Source organism: Dipodomys merriami, unplaced genomic scaffold, assembly GCF_024711535.1.
Source record: "Dipodomys merriami isolate MVZ:Mamm:240054 unplaced genomic scaffold, mDipMer1.0.p SCAF_34, whole genome shotgun sequence".
NCBI classification, from domain to species: domain Eukaryota; kingdom Metazoa; phylum Chordata; class Mammalia; order Rodentia; family Heteromyidae; genus Dipodomys; species Dipodomys merriami.
The window spans coordinates 13,120,225-13,141,046 of record NW_027204937.1 but is presented as its reverse complement, the minus strand read 5'-3'; the positions used below and the strand labels follow the sequence as shown (position 1 = coordinate 13,141,046).

At 50.2% G+C, this 20,822-nt stretch overlaps 4 protein-coding genes across 10 annotated transcripts in view; 2 read left to right on the top strand and 2 right to left on the bottom strand.

Annotated features, from left to right (window-relative positions):
• Positions 1–5,086: 5,086 nt before the first annotated feature.
• Positions 5,087–8,122, top strand: LOC138803407 (4-hydroxyphenylpyruvate dioxygenase-like protein). The gene has a single exon (XM_069987370.1). It carries the CDS (start codon positions 5,332–5,334, stop codon positions 6,445–6,447), a length of 1,116 nt encoding a protein of 371 aa, XP_069843471.1. The 5' UTR covers positions 5,087–5,331; the 3' UTR covers positions 6,448–8,122.
• LOC138803405 (adenine DNA glycosylase-like) lies at positions 7,222–15,660 on the bottom strand. Of its 4 annotated transcripts, none has more exons than XM_069987364.1 (16): positions 15,581–15,660; positions 12,049–12,166; positions 11,102–11,286; positions 10,965–11,004; positions 10,790–10,863; positions 10,613–10,654; positions 10,460–10,531; positions 10,272–10,385; positions 10,090–10,187; positions 9,866–10,010; positions 9,724–9,787; positions 9,351–9,542; positions 9,108–9,250; positions 8,877–9,026; positions 8,274–8,312; positions 7,222–7,419 (listed from the first exon to the last, which is right to left on the bottom strand). In XM_069987364.1, the coding sequence occupies exons 1-16, from the start codon at positions 15,611–15,613 to the stop codon at positions 7,285–7,287; spliced, it is 1,644 nt and encodes a 547-aa protein (XP_069843465.1). In that variant the 5' UTR covers positions 15,614–15,660; the 3' UTR covers positions 7,222–7,284. The 4 variants fall into 4 exon arrangements, with proteins under 4 accessions (XP_069843465.1, XP_069843468.1, XP_069843466.1 ...); XM_069987367.1 differs by having other exon boundaries at positions 11,102–11,244; XM_069987365.1 differs by lacking the exon at positions 15,581–15,660 and adding an exon at positions 15,342–15,497.
• LOC138803406 (target of EGR1 protein 1-like) lies at positions 15,580–19,136 on the top strand. Its single transcript, XM_069987369.1, has 8 exons — positions 15,580–15,663; positions 16,524–16,666; positions 16,754–16,794; positions 16,918–17,014; positions 17,137–17,295; positions 17,515–17,774; positions 17,955–18,114; positions 18,195–19,136. The coding sequence occupies exons 1-8, from the start codon at positions 15,612–15,614 to the stop codon at positions 18,813–18,815; spliced, it is 1,533 nt and encodes a 510-aa protein (XP_069843470.1). The 5' UTR covers positions 15,580–15,611; the 3' UTR covers positions 18,816–19,136.
• LOC138803403 (dual specificity testis-specific protein kinase 2) overlaps positions 19,040–20,822 on the bottom strand; it is a 117,589-nt gene continuing 115,806 nt past the window's right edge. For 3 of the 4 annotated variants that reach the window (XM_069987360.1, XM_069987363.1, XM_069987361.1), the window contains one exon: positions 19,040–20,693. In XM_069987360.1, coding sequence (XP_069843461.1) covers positions 19,975–20,693 — 719 coding nt within the window. In that variant the 3' untranslated portion in view covers positions 19,040–19,974. The remainder of the gene's footprint in view (positions 20,694–20,822) is intronic. The other variant, XM_069987362.1, reaches the window with a different exon arrangement.

The following is a 20,822-nucleotide window of genomic DNA, read 5'->3' as shown; positions in this document are numbered from 1 at the left end:
AGTCGGGAACTTTCCGGAATGGCTTCCGGCGGAAGGGAAAGATGAGAGAGCTGGGGGCGGGCCAAAAACAGTGAGGGGCGGGTACGGAAAGGGCGAGCTTCCGGGGTCCCGTTGCTGAGAAGCAGAGGCGAGTGGGAGGGGCCAGAAACGAGTGAGGTACGGCAGAAGGGTTCCGCCGGTGCGGCCTGTGGGAGACTTACTAAGAGGGGTGTAGGATTTGGAAGCAATCGGGGCGCGCCTCTGCTAGCCGCCAGCTAGGCAGACAGCTGCGGCAGGGTTGTGGCTGCATGACTGGAGCCTCTCGGTTCTCCACAGGTTCTGCGGGCCCGTCTGCCACCGCGAATGCAGGAGCGGCTGGAGCCCACAGCAGCGCCACCACCGCCTGCCTCGCGCGCCCTCCCGTGGCGGCCTCCGGGTCTGCTGCTGCCTGGATCCGTACTTGCACACTGAGTCCCCCACAAGAAGGACAATTGTTGCCATGCTGGAAGGACCCATCTTGAAAAAGTTCTTCGGGGGCCTGACTGAGGAAAGCATGTGTCCTACGTGGGTCATGGTCAAAGCCGTGGGAGATGGGATCTGGCCCTGGGGAAGACTCGTCCACAGCCAGCTCTATATTTAACCGTTAAAAGGCCAATCTGAAGCCAGGCGCTGGTGGCACACACCTATAATCCTAGCTACTAAGCTACTCAGGAGGCCGAGATCTGAGGATTGCCGTTCGAAACCAGCCGGGCAGGAAAGTTCATGAGACTCTTACAGTCACCAAATAGCCAGAAGTGGTGCTGTGGTTCAAGTGGTAGAGCATTATTCTTGAGCTGGAAAAGCTCAGGACAGACCAGGCCCTGGGTTCAAGCCCCTTGGACCAGCACACAAGAGCCAGCCAATCTGAGTCCTGAGTCAAGGTTAAGTACTGGATCCCATGCCTCACCCAAAATCACCCTTGTGTTTCCAAATCTTCAAACCTCCTCCTCCAACAGATAGGAAGTGAAGGGCTAGTGACCTTGTTTCTATTGTGTATCTGAATGTGAAGGGTCAAAGTAGCCCACTCTCCCCCCCAGCCTTCACAGAAGCCTATTCCCAGGGCACTTCCTCAAAAACTACCACAATCAGAGCACTCTCAGTGCCTTTCCAATGCCCAGGGAGTAGCCAGCCCTACTATGTGTTCTTACCACAGCCCTTTTTGTGGTACTGTTTTGCTCTTAATCCACTAGATGGCCCCATGGATAGCCAGGTCAGAGGTAGGTTGAAACAGGTTTCATACCGGTCTTGGACTCCATAGTATGTGCAGTAGTTACAACTGAGATTCAGGACAGTCTAGGGGCTAGTAATTGGTGACTTCCCTTTTGGTGAGGAAGAAATGAAGCAGGATAGATAAGGTGAGGAAACAGGGAATTTTTATTTCTATTCTTTTGTGCCAGTATTAGAGCTTAAACTCAGGGCCTGGAAACTGCCACGACTTTTTTCACTTAAGGCTAACACTGCATGGTAGTTAATTGGAGAAATCACAGACTTTCCTGATTGAGCCGGTTTCAAATGGTAGTCCTCAGCTATAAGCCTCCTGGGTAAATAGGATTACAGGCAGTTTACATTATATGAAAAGGGGCAGGCTCAGAAATTGGAACCTGGAAGCAACTAGCAAAGCAGTTAAGCTGCAAGCAGGGAGACAAGAAAGAAAAGAATGAAAGGAAGAAAATGGGGCATAGGGAATAAGTAAAAGCTCAGTGTGAGCCAAACTTTCAGAGGAGCAACTGAGCATTGGCTTGGTATTTGTGATGTGTATCATCATCCAAAGCATCGGGTTTAACTCTGGGCCTGGGCGCTGTCCCTGAGCTCTTCAGCTCAAGGCTAGCGCTCTACTACTTGAGCCACAGCACCACTTCTGATTTTCTGATGGTTTATTGGAGATGAGAGTTTCTTGGACTTTCCTGCTGCCTGGGCTGGCTTTGAACTGTGATCCTCAAATCTCAGCCTCCTGAGTAGCTAGGATTACAGGCATGAGCCACCAGCGCCCAGCAAGTGTACCTTTGACAGGCAGCTTGCTCTATAGTTTCAGATAGAAAAGGCTGCCATTGGGGGAGGTCTTAGAAAAAGAGGCCTGACTGGGTGTTCAGGGTTATGATCAGGAGGGCTGATTTGTTGCTGCAGATGAGTGAATGTGACAACACAGGTTCTAAAGCCAGACAGACTTGGGTCTAAAATCTAATTCTGATACTCAATAGCATCACTTTGGGCATGTTGCTTAACTTCTCTAAGCCTTAATTTCTCATGGGCAAAGATGGTAGTAATATTAATATCTACTTCATAGAATTATTGTGATGTGACATTGAGTACGTATTCAATAAGTGGTAGCTGTGGCTATGGCCAGTGCTCTCTTTACACAATCCTTGTACCATGTCAATGGCACCACACAGAGGACATTGTGCAGACATGCTAGAGAAATGGTGGAAGGGACTACACTGGCATGGGTCAAAGGCCAAGCAGCCTAGTCAAGAAACTGCTTAGTAATGACCCCAAAAAAGCCTTAACTCACAGCAAACTGTCCTGATAGAGTTAGCCTCTTTTCCTTCCTTCTTATCGTCATCCCCATAAGACCTCCTGTAATCTCAGCCACTATGGAAAGTGTAGGGACTGCCTCAGGGGGACTGTGTCCTAGCTCCTGTCCAGTCCTCTCACCTATCAATGTAGAAGTGTATTATCCCAGCTCAGCTGCATTCCCAGGATGCATTTTGGTGAACAGGATGACCATGAACCCAATATTGTGCTGAGACCTTAGGTGACTGTAGGGCCAATGAAAGACTAGACAGTGACAAGCTAGAGGCCCCCATCTTCCCATGAGGCTGCTCAGCTTCCCAGTTTCCGCACAAAATTACAGGTTCCTGAGATCCATACGTGAAAAGCATTTCAAGGTGTATCACAAAAAGTCTCCCAAGGTGAATCACAAAGTCTCCCAAGGTGAAATTTTAAGCAAGGTTAAAGTAGAGAAATATTTCCTGTTCCCCAGGCAGTTAATGGAAGTTATCAGCTGCTTTTCTTTCAGAGCTGGAGAAATACATACTGCTAGCAAACCCCATCCCTTAGGATATGTTTCTGTGTAGCTCACTTGGTATTCTAAAACACATGGGGACAAGAGGTGAGCTTTAGTTGCCGTGTGTGTGTGTGTGTGTTCACGTGCACACACACATGCTCTGGTCTTGGGGCTTAAACTCAGGGCCTGGGCACGGGCCCTGAGCTGGCTTGCTTCCTTCCTTCCTTCCTTCCTTCCTTCCTCCCTCCCTCCCTCCTTCCTTCCTTTTTTCCTTCCTTCATCATGGGGCTTGAACTCTGGGCCTGAGCACTCTCCCTCAGCTCTTCAGCTCAAGGCTAGCGCTCTACCACTTGAGTTACAGGGCCACTTCTGGTTTCCTGGTTGTTATTTGGAGATAAGAATCTCACAGACTTTTCCTGCCCAGGCTGGCTTTGAACCAGGATACTCAGATCTCAGCTTCCTGAGTAGCTAGGATTACAGGCCTGAGCCACTGGCACGAGCCACTGGTACCCAGCCTCTCTCCTCTCCCCACCCTTTCTCTTTTCTTTTTCTTTCTTCCTCCTTCCCTCCCTCCTTTTCTTGCTTCCCTCTTTTCCCTCCCTCCCTTCTTTCTCTCTTATTTTGGTACTCAGGAGAGAAACAAAGCTGGGCAAAGCTGTACCACTAAGATATACCCCGGCCCTTGTTTGTTTTGTTTTGTTGCTGGTTGTGGGACCTGAACTCTGGGCCTGGACTCTGTCCCTCAGCTCTTCAGCTCAAGGCTAGCACTCTACCACTTGAGCCACAGTGCCACTTCCGGCTTTTTTTTCTTTTTGCTTATGTGGTACTGAGGAATCGAACCCAGGGTCTCATGCATGCAAGGCAAGCGCTCTACCACTGAGCCACCTTCCCAGCCCCTTGTTTTGTTTTTTTTGAGACAGGGTTTCACTATGTAGTTTGGCTAAACTGGAACCCACTATGTAGCCCAAGCTTGCCTGGACCTATTTCTGTTTCGAAGTGTTGGGACGTGCTCAACTCCATTCTATCCTTGAATGCCCTTCCCTAAACCCTTCAAGGATCACTAGCTAAAGTTTCAAAAGACTTCTAATTTCCTTACTCCTGTGACTTCACACAAATCTTGGGTCTCAAGGCTACAAACACCTCTCCAAAGCTCCTCTGGCACATGTGAAGGCAGCAGGCTTTAAAGAGAAAGTTGTTGGGTGCTGGTGGCCCATGCCTATAATCCTAGCTGGTTGAGATCTGAAGATCATGGTTCAAAGCCTGTCTGAGCGGCAAAGTCCATGAGACTTATCTCCAATCAACTACTAGAAAACCATAAGTGGCACTGTAGATCAAAGTGGTAGAGTGCTAGCCTTGAGCAAAAATGCTCAGGGACAGTGCCTGAGCCCTGAGTTCAAGTCCCATGACTGACAAAAAAAAAAGGTAATAAGGGCCTGATCTCTAGTCCTGTTAGGGTGGCATGCTCTTCCCTGTTCCTTTAAGGAACAACAGCAACAAAATATCAACTTAAAAAAAAAATTCTCTCCAAGTCTTGCGACAAAGGAGCAAAAGATTTTGAGAAGTAAAAATGAGAATCTTGTTTTCTGTATTCTCAATATTTCCCTGGACCTCTTTAGGGGTGCAGGGGAAAAGCCTAGAACTTAAAACATCTTAATATTTCTTTTTTTAAAAAAGGCAAAGAAAAACCTTACCAATACTCAAAGGCAAACAGTTGGTTTCCAAAGAAAAAACCGAGACTGCTAAGAAATTCCCTTCTGTGGAGGGGGAGTTGGAGCTCCTCCCCCAACCCGGACTGAATCCTTCGCTCTGAGGTCTGAGAAGAGTGAGCCTGGCACCGAGTGAAGGTGGCTATTGTGATTTCCCGGGCGCCGGAAGAGTAGCTCTGTGACCGGGCGTGACCCGACCAGAGGCCCTGGGAGAGAGCAGCCGGGTCCCAGGCTGTACCCTTGACTACAAGGTCGGAGGCGTGGGAGGCGTGTCGGGTCGGACCACCTACTTGAGGCCCCGCCCCCACGCGACCACGCCCCATGTGGCCACGCCCCTCCCAGCTCCGCGTGCTCGGCTCACTCTGCTCTCTGCTCCCGGGGTGGAGCGGCTAGTCCTGAGCCTGGTCCAGGTGATCGTGGCGCTGTAAGGAGAATCGCTCCCTCCGGGACTTGGTCTGTGACCCTCTCCCGGGGCTACACAGAACTGCCCCCACAGGCTTCCACCCATCAGCGGATCTAAAAGGACTTGGAGTTTCTAACCAGTGGGCGGTCCCCGGAGCCCAGGTCCGGGTGGCCGTTCGGCCCGGCCCGGCCCGGCCCGCCATGGCTGTGCACGCCCGCCGTCTGTGCCATATCGCCTTCCACGTGCCAGCCGGCCAGCCCCTGGCCCGAGATCTGCAGCACCTCTTCGGCTTCCAGCCCCTGGCGGCGCGGGAGGCGGGCGGCTGGCGGCAGCTGGCCTTACGCAGCGGAGATGCGGTCTTTTTGGTAAACGAGGGCGCAGGACCCGGGGAGCCACTCTATGGCCTGGACCCGAGTCACTCAGTGCCCAGCGCCACGAACCTGTGCTTCGACGTGGACGATGCGGCCGCTGCTGCCCGGGAGCTGGCTGCTCGGGGGTGCCGCGTGCCTGTGCCCCCGGTGAGCGTGCGGGATGCGCGGGGCGCGGCTGTCTACACCGTGGTCAGCTCGCCGGCGGGCAACCTCAGCCTGACGTTGCTAGACCGCGCCGGCTATCGCGGGCCCTTCTTACCCGGCTTCACATCGGTGTCCCCGGCGCCGGGACTGGGCTGGGTCAGCCACGTGGACCACTTGACCTTGGCTTGCACCTCTGGCAGCTCCCCTACACTCAGGCGTTGGTTCCACGACTGCCTAGGCTTTCGCCACTTGCCACTGAGCCCAGGTGAGGATCCGGACCTGGGTTTAGAGGTGGCAGCAGGGTCCGGGCGCGGTGGGCTGCGACTCACTGCCCTGCAGACTGCGCCAGGCAGCATGGTTCCCACCCTCGTGTTAGCCGAGTCACTGTCCAGAGCCACCAGCAAGCAGGACCAGGTGGAGCAATTTCTTGTCAGGCACAGGGGACCAGGGCTGCAGCACGTAGGGCTGTACACGCCCAACATCTTAGAGGCGACTGAGAAGATAGCGGGGGCCGGCGGCCGACTTCTGACACCTCCAGCGGCATACTACCAACAGCCCGGCAAAGAGGGGCAGATCCTAGCTGCAGGGCACAAGCCTAGCCTTCTGGCCCGGCAAGGAATCCTGCTAGATGGCGATAAAGACAAGTTCCTGCTTCAAGTCTTTACCAAGTCCCTCTTTAATGAGGATACCTTCTTCCTAGAGCTGATTCAAAGACAGGGGGCCACAGGCTTTGGCCAGGACAACATCCGAGCATTATGGCAGTCCGTGCAAGAGGAAGCTACTAGAGCGCAGAAAGCCTGAAGCTGGCTGGAGTTAGGCCAGCCATCTTGTCTTGGTGCTCTAGGATCCCACACAGCCTGCAGGAACTGAGACTCACCTACGGGAACACCACCCAGCTACTAAAAGCCTTTGCCTTTGGCACCAGGTGTGGCCTCTATGTCAACAGTTCCACCCAGCAGCTACGGTTCTTACCTGGGTGGGTGAGACTTTAAAAGGCAAAGCCATACCTTTTTGCAGCTTAATATCAAATATATATGAAAGATAAAAGACTGACACAATTAGGTCACAGCATAGCTTGTTCTTTTTGGAGCCTTTGTGTTTCTGAGTGGATTCCCATCCTCCCCAATTTTATGATGAATAATCCTTTGCCTTATGTATTTTTCACTTTATAAGATGAGATTATCCCTAAATAAATGATTCAGTGTTTGAGTTAGGAATTTAAGACAAATCCTCTGCGCTTCTCTTCTCCCCAGTAAACAACAGCTCCAGGTGAGAACAGACTGGTCAGAGAGCTCTAGTGTGATCCCCCTGCTCCAATCAGAGTTGACTTGATACCCAGAATGAGAGGGCTGGTTGTAAACCACTAGCAGGTGTTCCTGGCAGTTGCCTCGCCTTCACTCCCTCAGGAGAAAAAGTGAATGGATTATTCTAGATAGAACACCCCTTGGAGACCATCTGCCCTGGAGTCTGGGAGCTCAGGCAGTGAAAGTCAGGACTGAGCAGGTCTTCATTTTCTGGATCTCCAGGAGTTGGGAGAGTAAAGGGACTAGGGAGATTTAAGTTGTAGAAAACTGATTCACTACAAAAATAAGTTCTTTATTAAACCACAGGGTTTTCAGGTAAAGGCTTCTAGCATAATTAGGCTGCACTGTTAAGGCTTTGTGAATCAGTAGGGACATGAGGTTGAAAATATTTTTCCAGGACTTGCTGGCCCCGATTAGTTTTTTTCCGGCTGGACATTTTTTGGCTGGATGGCTGGGACCTTTTAGAACCCTGTGCAAAAGTCAACAGTGACAGGTACTGAGGAGACGACATAGGGAATCTCCCCCTTGTCCCTTCCCACTCAATTGATCCCAATCAGCTACTAGCCTGGAATGTTACAGAGCTTTCCACCTGTCTCCAAGTATCTGTTGCTCTTTCTGCCAACTCTTCAAAAGCAGCCAGAGAAAATCTTCCTAAGATGAAAATCTGACTTCTCCGCCTACGATGTTTTCTTGGCCTGGCCGACCTGAGCAGGCTCTGCTGACCTCGCCCAATTCTTTCAGTACTGTAGACTACCTTGTATTTCACCTACTTGTGGTTCAGGAAAGAGCATCCTTACTGCTTGACTCGGTTCCCAAACCAGGAGAAAACTACTCATTTCTAGGACCCAGATTAGCAACTTTTCACAAGCAGCCTTTTTTTTTTTTGTCAGTCATGGGGCTTGAACTCTGGGCCTGGGTGCTGTCCCTGAGCTCTTCAGCTCAAGGCTAGCACTCTACCACTTGAGCCACAGCGCCACTTCTGGCCTTTTCTGTTTATGTGGTGTTGAGGAACCAAACCCAGGGCCTCATGCATGTGAGGTAAGCACTCTACCGCTGAGCCACCTTCCCAGCCCCTCAAGCAGCCTTTCTTGATCTTTGCCTTCCAGATAGAACTGACAGCTCCCCACCTCATGTCCTGTAAAACCTACCATAAACAGTGCCTATACCTGTGACACTACTGCCTTCACCAACTTGTTCTTGTCCCCCTGCACACAGACCAAAAACTGTTCTTGGGAATACAGAATATCCACCCATGTGTCAATGACTAAAAATAATGGATTCAAGAGTGGGAAGAGATGTCCGAGTGAGGGTCAGGAAACTCACCTTGCAGCTCCCTGGCTGGTCTTCATACATTTGGAACACCTAGTCAAGAACAGAGGACAACAGGAACAGGGTGACATCTCTCAAAAGACTGACACACACACACACACACACACACACACACACACGGGTGACATCTCTCAAAAGTGACACACACACACACATCTCTCAAAAGACTGACACACACACACACACACACACGACATCTCTCAAAAGACTGAAACACCCTTCCTTCTACACACACACACATATCTCTCAAAAGACTGACACACACACACACACACACTGACACACACACACCCTTCCTTCTCTACATACATACACATCTCTCAAAAGACACACACACACACACACACACACACACACACACACACACACACACACACACACACACACACACACACACACACACACACACACACACACACACACACACACACACACACACACACACACACCTTCCTTCTCTGCCCTCAACCTGTATTCAGCCTCAGCACTTTTGTTTAGAATGTGTGCTTTTCTTTTTCTTTCTGTTTATAAGTAATACGTTGATATAGAGCAAGTAAAAAATACGGAAAAGGACAATGAAGATAACAAAGATAGTGCCTTTTTCATAGCAGTGGAAACAGCTGCAGTATGAAATTCTTCTCGAGTCAGCCAGCGAGCACCAGGTGGTAGAGTCTTTGGGGTCTGCCCTTCCAGAGTCACACCATATACAAGATAGGTCAGCTTGATGTGAGAAAAGGTGTGGATCACCTGAGGGGAGGGACAGGGGGCTGAAAAGGGCTTGTGGAGGTCACAAAAGCCTCATTCCAGACCACTCCACGGCTCGCTTACCTCCCCAAGGCGCCGAAGGGAGGTGGCTGGGAGTGGCCCAACCCAACTCTTCAGTTCCTGTAGCAGGGCCTTGGCCTTGCGCTGATGTTGCTCAGAGGGATTCAAGGTTATAGAAGGAAATTCCCACAGTCCTGCCAGCAGACCTGAGAACCAGGGCAGCCAAGTGTGGGTTAGGCCTCAGCTGCTGACTCCGTTCCTCCCTGATGTTCCAGCCACTGCCATCTACTCCCAGTATTCAGGTACCTGAATTGGGCCTCTGCACCAGCAGAAAGCAGGCTCCCCCTTGGGCTCTGGGCTGCTCCAAAACACAGATGGCAGAACATTCCTCCCTGGGAGGCTTGCGGGTGGCCTTTCGAGGAAAGTTGGTCACTCCCATGGTGGGGTCCCAGGGTTCTGAGGGAGGTGGGCACAGCTGGCACTGTCCAGGGTTGGGAGCTGGAAACAGACATCGCCAATCCTGCTGAGATCAGGGCTTAGATGCCAAGTCTAGAGAGCAGGGTTGGTCCAGTTGTGCAGAATCTTACTCGGGTTAGAGGAAGAACCAGAATGAGGCTTCTATAGACAGCAACCTGACAGGGCTGGGAGAGCTGGGGTTAAGGTTAGAGCTGACACTCACCACACTCTTCTACATCAGGACTGCCTGGCAGGCTTTGTGAAACTGAGAGCTGTTCCTGCTCCACCTGAGAGGCACAAGGCAGTGTGGCATGGGGCGCAGGTCACTCACTAGGGCCTCTGACTGCCCTTTCCGAGAAGCTCACCTTCTGGCGTGCCCAGCACAGGTCCTGTATTGGACACTGGCTGCAGAGAGGGCGCTGTGGGGTACACACTGTGGCACCTAGCTCCATGGCTGCTTGGTTGAAGTCCCCTGGCCGGGCAGGGTCCACCAACTGCTGGACTAGGCTCCTAAAAGAAAGGACACCAGGATAAGCCAAAGACTCTTTGAAGATACTCCCCCCAATTTCCTGATATCCCAGTATCCTACCAGAGCTGCTGAGAGACAAAGGTGCTGCTGGAATCAGCACCAATGGCTCGGACACGGCACAACACCCGTATTACATTCCCGTCCACCACACCGGTTGCCTGGCACAGAGGAACCCAAGAGTCAGTCTGGGCTCGAGGAAGCAGGGTGGGCACACACAAAGTACAGGTGGACGATGGGCTCACCTGACCAAAGGCAATGGAAGCAATGGCGCCAGCTGTGTACCGGCCCACACCAGGCAGAAGCTTCTGCAGGGTCTCTGCTGTACGTGGCACATGGCCCCCTAGCTCCTCAACCACCTGAATGAGGTAGGAAGGTTCAAGGTGAGACATGCCAGAGTTCCTACCCCTTCCCTTCTCCATCACCCCTTTACCTTCCGCGCTCCCTCCTGTAGCCTCCGGCCTCGGGAATAGTAACCCAGGCCTGCCCAAAGCTGGTTCACCTCCTGTAGGTGAGGTTAGAGCCAAAGGATCAGTGGTCTGTTTCTCAGTTGCCCCCACTTCCTGTACCCAAGGGTGGCTCTCACCTCCAGGGAAGCACTTGCCAGGTCCTGCAGTGTTGGCCACTTCTACAGCCCCAAGGCAGACATAAAGAGATGAGGTCAAGGGTGAGGGTAATGGAAGAAGCACTTTCTATATCCAACCCCCAAATACAGGCTCATGTGGGGTCTGACCCAACTCTCCCCTCCCTCCCCTGGCATCACCTGCATCCATCGGGTATAGTAGTTGATCACTGTGGCAACCTGGGTCTGCTGCAACATAACCTCTGACACCCACACTAGGGAAGAGGGGCAGGCGTAAGGGCACTACTAACCTGCCTAGCTCCTAGCCCCCAGCCCAAAGGATTTCCAGGCAACCCTGTTCTCAAGAGATACTGACCAGCATATGCTCTCCTGTCCAAGTCAGCCTCATCTTCTGCCTGTCAATGCAACCCAGGTTGGGAATTAGTGTGAAAGGGGCTGGGTGTCAGCTTTCTGCTCCTCTGTCCCTGCTTACCCTTATCCTTGCCTGCTTACCCATCTTCTCCAGGGTAGGTCCCGCTTCTCTCGATCATACCAGCTCAACAGGCTATTCCGAAAGACTGTGACTTCAGCTGTGTCTCTGAATAGATGGTACGGGCAGACAGAGGCCCGCAACACTTCATTCTGCTTGATCAGGCCTGTAGAAGCCCCAGGGCACTCAGGAATCACCACTGAACAGGCTGTGTACCAGGAACCAAGGGAACAACAGCCCGTGGCAGTGTGCTCACCCTTAGGACTTTCCCACCCCAACACCTTGCTTAATCTTTGGAGCTGGTATCAGACCTTAGGGTCTCTAGTTATATGTATAACCTCAATTTTCTCAGAGCGATACTGCTGGCTCTGTTGTTTCTGGTCCACAATGAATATCCAACGGGTTCAGCTAGATATAGTATATACCCATGTAGCGGTATATATTTCTTTGTTAAAAAAAAACAAACAGCTGGGTGCTAGTAGTGTATGCCTGTGATCCTATATACTCAGGAAGCTGAGATCTGAGGATTAAAGTTCAAAGTCACCCTAGGAAGACAAACCTGAGACTCTTATCTCCAATTAACCAGCAAAAAGCCAAAGTAGAGGTATGGATCAAGAGGTAGAGTGCCAGTCTTGAGCAAAAGAACCAAGCAAGAGGGTGAGAGTGAGTGCAAGCCCAGTACCAACACAAAAAAACAAAAATCCGTCCAAAGAAACAAATGAACACTTTCAATCTCATAAACTCATTTGACATCATAAAGGCCACATGAAAGAAGAAATGCAGACTACTTTACCTTGTTACTGGAAAGAAAGCAGCCAGGCCAACTCTCTCAAAGTCATGTAGTAACAGAGAATTAGACCCTTAGATTCCTAATACTTTGGTACATACCAGCCTCCTTTCCCAGCTTGAATCTGCCCTTTATTGTGGTAAAACTAGTTCCTTGCAACTTTGGCTAGGACAAGTTCCTTACCATCAGGGGCAGAAGGCTTGGCCTGGGTGCTATTGAGAGCATGATTTTCCCTTCCCTCCAGACAGGCTGCCTGCTTCCTGTGACTTCTCACAGCTGCTCGGGGCTTCTTCATGATGTCCTGGAACACATACACAGCCAAAGTAGTCAGTCACAAGGAAGCTGAACCTTGGGGTGCTGCAGAATCCCAGACACCTCTTGTCCTACATCACTCATATAGTATGACGTTTTCACAGTCACTCTCATAGTGCCCATGGTTTTGCTCCTAGCTGGCTGTGGCAGTGAAGTATGACCAGCACAGTTGAGCAAATGGTTTCAGGGGACCATCATATTGATAGCCCCAGATACATACAGAATAAGAGGGCAGGACGATGATAGGCCAAGAGCCAAAGTCTTCTGTTGGGAAACAGTGTGTATAAGAATAGTTTTGGGGTATCTGGGATCATGGTGGTGGGTAAGAGGTTTTTCCTAATCAACCTCATGTACTGTGGTTATACTGAAGAAGCCTTTAGCAATCATCTAGTTCAAAGCCTTCATTTGAAAGGAGAAATCAAGAATTAGAGAAGGAGGGCTGGGAATGTGGCTTAGTAGTAGAGTGCTTGCCTAGCATGCATGAAGCCCTGGGTTCAATTCCTCAGTATCACATACACAGAAAAAGCTGGAAGTGGTGCTGTGGCTCACATGGTAGAGTGCTAGCCTTGAGCAAAAGCTCAGGGACAGTGCCCAGACTCTGAGTTGAAGCCCAAGGAGTGGCAAAAAAAAAAAAAAAGAAGAATGTGGCTAAGGTGGACCTTGTTATAATGTTAGAACAAGTAATTGTGGACACCTGTGGAAAGTAAGAAGTCACTGGAAAGGTCTGGCATGTTAGTAGTACAACAGCAGGCCAGTGGTTACAATGGAATGAGGGAAGGTAAGTGACAGGAGATAGGAGATGGGGTGGGTAGCACCATAAAGTACTTTCTGGAAGGCTTTGGCTGTCACACCACTTGCTCTTGAAGTAAAAGCCAATCCTCTAAATAGAGTTTTTGTTTTGTTTTTGTTGGTCGTGGGGCTTGAACTCTAGGCTTGGGTACTGTCCCTCAGCTCTTCAGCTCAAGGCCAGGGCTCTACCACTTGAGCCATAGCACCACTTTCAGCTTTTTCTGCTTATGTGGTGCTGAGGAGTCGAACCCAGGGCCTCATGCATGCAAGGCAAGTACTCTACCACTGAGTCACCTTCCCAGCCCTAAATAGTGTTCTGAAGGTCAACGGGTCAGGGCTCCACATGCCTCGTCCTTTCTCACTATGCTCTAGCTACTTTTGTCAGAATTTAATTGCTTCAAGCTCCAAAGTTGTCTACTTTGAGGCCTCGCACCATCTATTTTTTCTGGAGAGGATTTTCTAAGTTTTTCCTAACATTTAATCATTTCCAGCTCCTGACTTAAAAATCAAGTCTTCCTGTCTTATTCTCTCATATAGTTCTCTACTGATGCTCTCTCTCTCTTTTTTTTTTTTTTTTGGTCTGGTCTTGGGGCCTGAACTCTGGGCCTGGACACTGTCTCTCAGCTCTTCAGCTCAAGGCTAGCACTCTACCACTTGAGCCACAGAGCCACTTCTGGTTTTTTTCTTTTTTGCTTATTTGGTGCTGAGGAATCGAACCCAGGGGCCTCATGCATGCAAGGCAAGCACTCTACCACTGAGCTACCTTCCCAGCCCTCTACTGATGCTCTTAAACCAATTGTAATTTTACATTTACTCATGATTCAGTGTGTTTACCTTGTCTATAAAAACAAAACAAAAAGCAAATACCCCCACACACAGAAAAAAACCCATAAGGGGACAAAACTAGGTTTGTTATGTCCCCAAAGTCAGTGTTAGATAAACTGCACACAACAAATACTTGTCAAATTAATTAACCTGCTGGGTATTGGTGGTTCACGCCTACAATCCTAGCTACTGAGGAGACTGAGATCTGAGGATCCTGGGCTGACTGGCCCAGTGAGACTCATAGCTGCACTTAGCCAAAAAAGTCAGATGTGAAGGTGTGGCTCAAGTGGTAGCACACAGTCTTGAGGGAAAGAGCCAAGAAAGAGCAAAAGGCGCTGAGTTCAAGCCCTCCTACTGAAGTAGACAAAGTTACCCTTTCTGGTGAAGGCACTTTGCTTCATACAGTTGGGGCTATCTGAATCAATAGGCCCCAAGGTTGTTTTGTTTTTTTCTGCCAGTCATGGGGCCTGAACTCTGGGCCTGGGCACCGTCCCTCAGTTCTTCAGCTCAAGGCTAGTGCTCTACCTACCATGTGAATGACAGAGCCACTTCCGGCTTTTTCTGCTTATGGGTACTGAGGAATCTAACCTAGGGCCTCCCAGGGCCTCTTGCATGCGAGGCCCCCACAAGGCATTTTTAAATAACAACAGTGACAGGATGTCATGATTCCTACACAACTAGAAAGCAATTGGTCAGAAGTTGATGTCAGCCCACCTGAACTTTTGTATATCTTATTAATGCCTATTTTGTGTGTAACCAGCTCGTATAAAACCCTGGCCCTCTCCCAACTAGGGAATCCAAGCTTCTGTCACTAGCCTGGTTTGGGTCGCTGGCAATAAATTCCTTTATCCTCTCTAAAAAGAGGTCTTGATGCTGTTCTGCATTGCCGCAACAATACCAAGCAAGCAAGCACACGAACATTAATTTAGCCGGATAAGGGAAGGGTCAAAGGAACTGATTCCTTTTTCAGGATGGGAAAAATCCAAAGAAACTCTGGATAATGATGAAAAGCTCTAAGTAAAGTTGAAGACAAACTAGAAAGAAATGAACATCCCAGGAGAAAGGATTGGTGGGCATTGGGTGTGGCAGGTAGAACCCCCAAGAAAAGGACGAGTCTTCAGTGGGGTCATCTATCCTACAGTAGCAGGAATCAAGCCCAAACACCCTCTAGGTCAGTAATAGCTTCACAAGTAGCCATCCCTGCTACCAGAGCCTTCACTCAAGTCACGTTATCACTTGCTTAAATCATCTCAAAAGGTCCTCTAATTGTCGACTGCTACCCTTCTGCAGCCTGGTCTTGTGGAACACTCCCCAAACTCTTTCAGTTCCAGGACGGCACTAAGCATTCGTTTTGGCTACTTGCCCTGCCCAAAACACCGTTCTTTTCTCGACAGGCCCTTCTCGTTACCTAACTGATAGGAATGCTTTAAACCCGGTTTAGGCAGAGCCCCCTTTTTGGGCAGACTACCCTGCCCACCCCAACTCGCGGGCTCCGCTCTAGAAAGCCACGGCTCCCACGCCTCCACCGGGCGCGCAGGAAAAGAAATTACCTCTAGGGTTGTCTCCCGCGCGCGACTTCCGACACTCCAGGGGGCGTGGCTTCGGCCAATCCTGGCTCGAGCCGGACGTACCAGCCAATAGGCTCTCAGCGCGCGCCCGGCCTGCTTCCCGCACCAGACCCGGGAGGTCTGAGCGGAAGTCTGACTCCTCGGCCGCCCCCCGGGAGAGACCCCGCCCCATCCCTGCTAGGCCTTGTCGCGACTGGAAACAAAGCGGAAGTCCCGCGTACCCACAGAATCCAGTGAGGGACGCGTGCCGTCATGGCTGCTGGCAGTGAAGATGGCGTAGCTCCAGCTCCAATGGCCTCCGATGGTGAGTGGCTTTCCTGGGGGTCACCCTAAAAGCTTCTGCGGCTCGGTAAGGGAAAAGCCTCGGGACCATAGTTCTAGAGGCTGACCTGAAGCGGCCGCGAGTTAGCCCTTTCCTTCTTAGGCAGCCACGAGGAGACTACAGATCCCGGCATGCAATGCGCCTGCCTGCAAAGACCGAAGGGGTGGAAGCTTTGTAAAGGCCGAGGAGGGGCATGCTGGGAGATGTGGTCTGAGTGGAGCTCATAATTTTAGTAGTTGGGAATCTGTCGAGCCGGTGGAGTTTTTGAACTAGAAGTAGGACACGTTGATAGCTTTGGTGTAGGGCATTTATCAGGCTTTGAAACAAACCAGGAACTGCCGCTTATAGCTGTCGGGGCCTCCTGGGAACTGTAGTATGCAGCCTCATATGTTTAGGGGATGGATTTTGTTTTGCTTTTTTTCTTTTGAGACATGATTGGTTTTGTAGCCTAGGCTGGCTTCACAGTCGAGGCCCTATTATCAGAGTGCTGGGATTAAAGGCTTACACCACCCATCCTCGCTCAAGGATTTTAAATTCCAAGCCCTGCAGAATATTTCCTGCAAGGGGTAAGGAAAAATCAAAGATGTTCCCTTCAACCTTACCTATCCACTGATAGGGATTCTGAGACAGTAACTTCTTCCCAAAGTCTTACTAAAGTCATTGGAAGACCAAACTCAGGGCACTGCCCACTCTGAGATATATGTGCAGAACACATAGGGTAGGAAAAAAGAGCTTGAGGTAAAGGGAAAAAGCTACCAATGGGGTCCCTGCAACCTAGCTTGGTGTCTGTTCCCTTGGGGTCTTGCCAGAACATGAACATCCACCACCCTCCTTATGCCTAGGTGGTGTCAACAGAAGCATAAAATCTAAGGAGGAGATAGTAGTCCAAGTTCCTGTGGTAGATGTGCAAAATGATAACTTCAAAGAGATGTGGCCATCCCTCCTGCTGGCCATAAAGACATCTAGCTTTGTGGCTGTTGACACGGTGAGGCATGGGAAACAGGGAGGGCAGGTGGTTGAGAAGGGACTGGTGCTGGGGGCCAATCACAACCCTACCTTTACCCACTCATAGGAGCTGAGTGGGCTAGGGGACAGGAAGAGTTTGCTGAACCAGTAAGTAAGCCTTCTCTTTAGTCCCAGCCCCAGCAGAAGGGTGGGTCTATGTTCCAGTCCTGTGTGGTTTGGGTCCTTCATGAAGTTAAATCAGCTACAACCACTGCAAAAACCAATTTTAAGGTGCATTGAAGAACGTTATAAGGCTGTGTGTCATGCTGCCAGGACCCGTTCTGTGCTGTCGCTGGGCCTCGCCTGCTTCAAGCAACAGCCAGATAAGGTATGAACTATCTCATCCCCATCCCTGATCTGTGGCAGAGATCCACAGGAGGGTTGAAGTGCTAGGGAACACTGGGTGTAAGGTTTTTTAATCTCAAGTCTTGATATAGCCCTCTTTCTCAGGGTGAACATTCCTACCTGGTCCAGGTGTTCAATCTCACTCTGCTGTGCACGGAGGAGTATGTTATAGAACCAAAATCTGTGCAGTTCCTGGTACAGCATGGCTTCAACTTTAATCGGCAGTATGCCCAGGGCATCCCCTACCATAAGGGCAATGACAAGGTAGGTATCCAAGTTCCCTAGCCTTTCTTTGTCTGCTGGAAGCCTGTTTCTTAGTGAGTGTGGGGAATCACCATGGACAAGGCTGAGGAGACAAGACATACTATATGTAGCACTAGGTTGGGTATGAGGAAGAACTTTCCAGATGAGGGAACTAGAGAGAAGTAGTCTATAGAAGGAACTCTCTGCTTCCCACTGACCCCTTCCTCCCTTTCCACCTAGGGTGATGAGAGCCAGAGCCAGTCAGTGCGAACCTTGTTTCTGGAGCTGATTCGAGCCCGCCGGCCCGTAGTGCTGCATAATGGTCTTATAGACTTGGTGTTCCTGTACCAGAACTTCTATGCCCACCTGCCAGAAAGCCTGGGAACGTTCACTGCTGACCTCTGTGAGATGTTCCCAGCAGGCATTTATGACACCAAATATGCTGCAGAGTTTCATGCCCGATTTGTGGCCTCCTACTTAGAATATGCCTTCCGGAAATGGTGAGGGAAAGGGGTAGGGTCTTGTATGAGCAAATTTCATTCACTTAATATTTATGGAGTGCTTACCATGTTCTAGGCATTGTTTTTAGTTGCTGAGGATTCAGCAGTGCAATGAACAAATCAGACAAAACTCCTGCCTCTCATACATGTTAATGGAACAATACCCTCCTGCTGTTTCAGTGAACGGGAAAATGAGAAACAGCGGGCAGCTGGCAGCCCTCACCTTGTCCTGGAGTTCTGCAGCTATCCTTCTAGCATGAGGGCCCATATTGACTACCGCTGCTGCATGTCCCCTGTAACCCACCATCGTCATCCCACCAACATCTGTGACAAATTCTCGGTGAGAACTCTTGTCCATTTCCTGGGGGATGGGAGGCTTTGACATTTGGAACTCCTTCTAAGCCTCTTTCCTACCTCTAGGCCTATGGCTGGTGCCCTCTAGGACCACAGTGTCCTCGCTCCCACAATATTGATCTTATCATTGACACCGATGAGGCTGTGGCAGAGGACAAGCGGCGACGGCGACGACGTAAAGAAAAACGGAGGAGGGCTTTGATGAACCAGCCTGGGACAAAGACCTCTGGAGAAACTGAGGATGGTCCTCCCACTAAGCAGGTCTGTGGGGATGGTGTGAAGACTGAGGAAACTGAACAAAAGGTGGCCGAGGATGAAGCCAAGGACCAGTGTGGCTGTGAGCAAGATCATAAAAATGATTTGGGGATGGAGTTTAAGACAACCCAGCCTGGAATAGCTGACATGACTACCTCAGAAGTGCCAGGAAGTCAAGTCAGTCCTAACCCAGTGCCTGGGGATGGATTGCACCGGGCTGGTTTTGATGCCTTTATGACAGGTTATGTGATGGCCTTTGTGGGAGTGAGCCAGGAACTCCAGTCCTGCAGTTCTGGACCCTGGCTACCTGAATGTCACAACAAAGTGTATCTGAGTGGCAAAGCTGTGCCTCTCACAGTGGCCAAAAGCCAGTTCTCCCATTCCTCCAAAGCTCACAACCAGAAGATGAAGCTGGCTTGGGGCAACAGCTGACCCAGCTTCTCTCTGGCACTCTCCCCAGGAAGAGAAACAGAATAGAACAGAGTTGTTGAGTCTCTCTAGTCTCCGAATATACTTTCAACTGAGAGAGTTGAGAGTGGATAAAGGGGGACAGGGTGAAGGAGCTTTGGCAGAGATCCTGCTGCATTGTTCCTGGACCTTTGCTTTACCTCAGAGGCTGAGGTATAAGAGTTCAAGTAAGAAGGCTGACCAGCACCTGCAATATCATCTTTATTTTCAAATCTGAAAGTGTCTTGGGAAGGTTTTTACCCCCCCAAAATCAACAGAAACAAGTTATGAAAATATTTTGACCAACTTCATTCTTTGGTTATTTCTTATTGCGGCTCTGTAAGGACAGATTGTTCCCGAAGCTCCAGCTATAGCAGGAAGGGAAGAAAATCAGTCCAAGTATAAACCGTTTAACCAACTGGTTGTATCACCTGTTAACAAAATACTTAGAGCAGGCCCTAAGGCCTACAAAACCAGCCCCCACTCCCAACCACAAGGCTGAAAGTCTTATGAGGCAGAACATTAAGACTCCTTTATAAATAGGAAAATAGATTAATCAACTGGAAAAGGTCTTTGAATAGGTTAGCTAAGAGCCATGACCACCATGTTACCTTGCCCCGCCCCCTTGCATAGAAATGTAGTGGTGTGGTCTGACCATGCAGTAAGTGCAAACAGCAATTATTCAAGTGTCTTAGACATACTGGCAAGAAGCACCCCAGTCTTCAAGTCTGAAAAACAGCCATGCCTATTAGGGCCTCCTGGTCAGCTTTGAGTTCCTTCCAGTAGCTTATATGCCCCAAGAAAGGGCAAAAGAGACCTAGGGCAGGAAAGAACTGGGGTAATAGCCACCTGCCAGCTCATCCTAGAACTAGGAGTCCAATGGTCCTGTCTGGGGAAGTACACTAGAAACAAACAGGTGGGAGTTGGAGCTCCTTGCTAGATGTCTGAGGCTTAGTACCAATGGTTGGCCCTAACTAGAATGCCTCTCTCACTGCTGCTTCATCTCATATGTGCCATTGGGTCCTGGAAGCCCAAAAGCTAAGCAGCCTGCCTGCTCTGTGGGCTCCGGAGAAAAGTCAAGGCTGTGCACCTATGGCTTCAGCTGAAGATCCATCCCCAAAGTGTAGACAGGGACTAACCTCCCTCACCCATCCTTTTCTCCCTGGGTTTGTGGGCCTATGCTTGAGACAGAGGAGGGGATTGCAACCAAGTCCCATGGTCTTACTTCTTCAACCTCCATCTCCTCAGAGGCATTTCCAAGGCCTGAGCTGGTCCCCTTGGGCTTGGGCCCAAAACCATTTTCTTCTTGGTTAGAGCAGTCCATTGCCTCATGGGCTACAGCAGCTGGAAGGACAGATGCCCGGAATGGTGGGATCTCTCTTACTTTATACTTATGACTACTGAGGCGTGGTGGGGGCCCATCAGATAGCGATTCTTCACGGCCTGCAAATGGACAAGCCTCTTGACGTAAGAACTCAGGTGAACCAGGCAAAGAACGCCACCGGCGGGCAGGTGGAGCCAGAGGCTCCTGCCAATCAGCCAGGGGCATTGTTGCAGGGCCTGGTGCATCCAGGTCGAATACCAGGGAGATGACAGACTTGCTGGGTAGGTCAAAGAGCTTGATCTTGCCACCTTTGAGGTCCTGGCGAGCACTAAAAGGGTTAACTTTGGGAGTGCGTGTAGCACCATCTCGTGGCCGGTAGTAGGGGTCCAAAACACTCACTGTACGTGAGGGCTTACGAGAGAAGATGTCTGACTGGCTTCGAGACAGCCAAATAGTACGTCTTGGACGTGGGGACTTGTACGGAATCTTGTCATCCAGTGAGCTTAGTCGCTTCCCCCCAGGAACTTTCTCCAAGAGTCCTGAATAACAGTGAGTCAAGCCTGGGTTACTCTCACTAGACATAATAAACAAAGCTATCACTTATTACAGTATTTTCTCTCTGGAAAGCAAAGTACCGTTGTCTCATTTCATCAGCAAGGAAATATTCA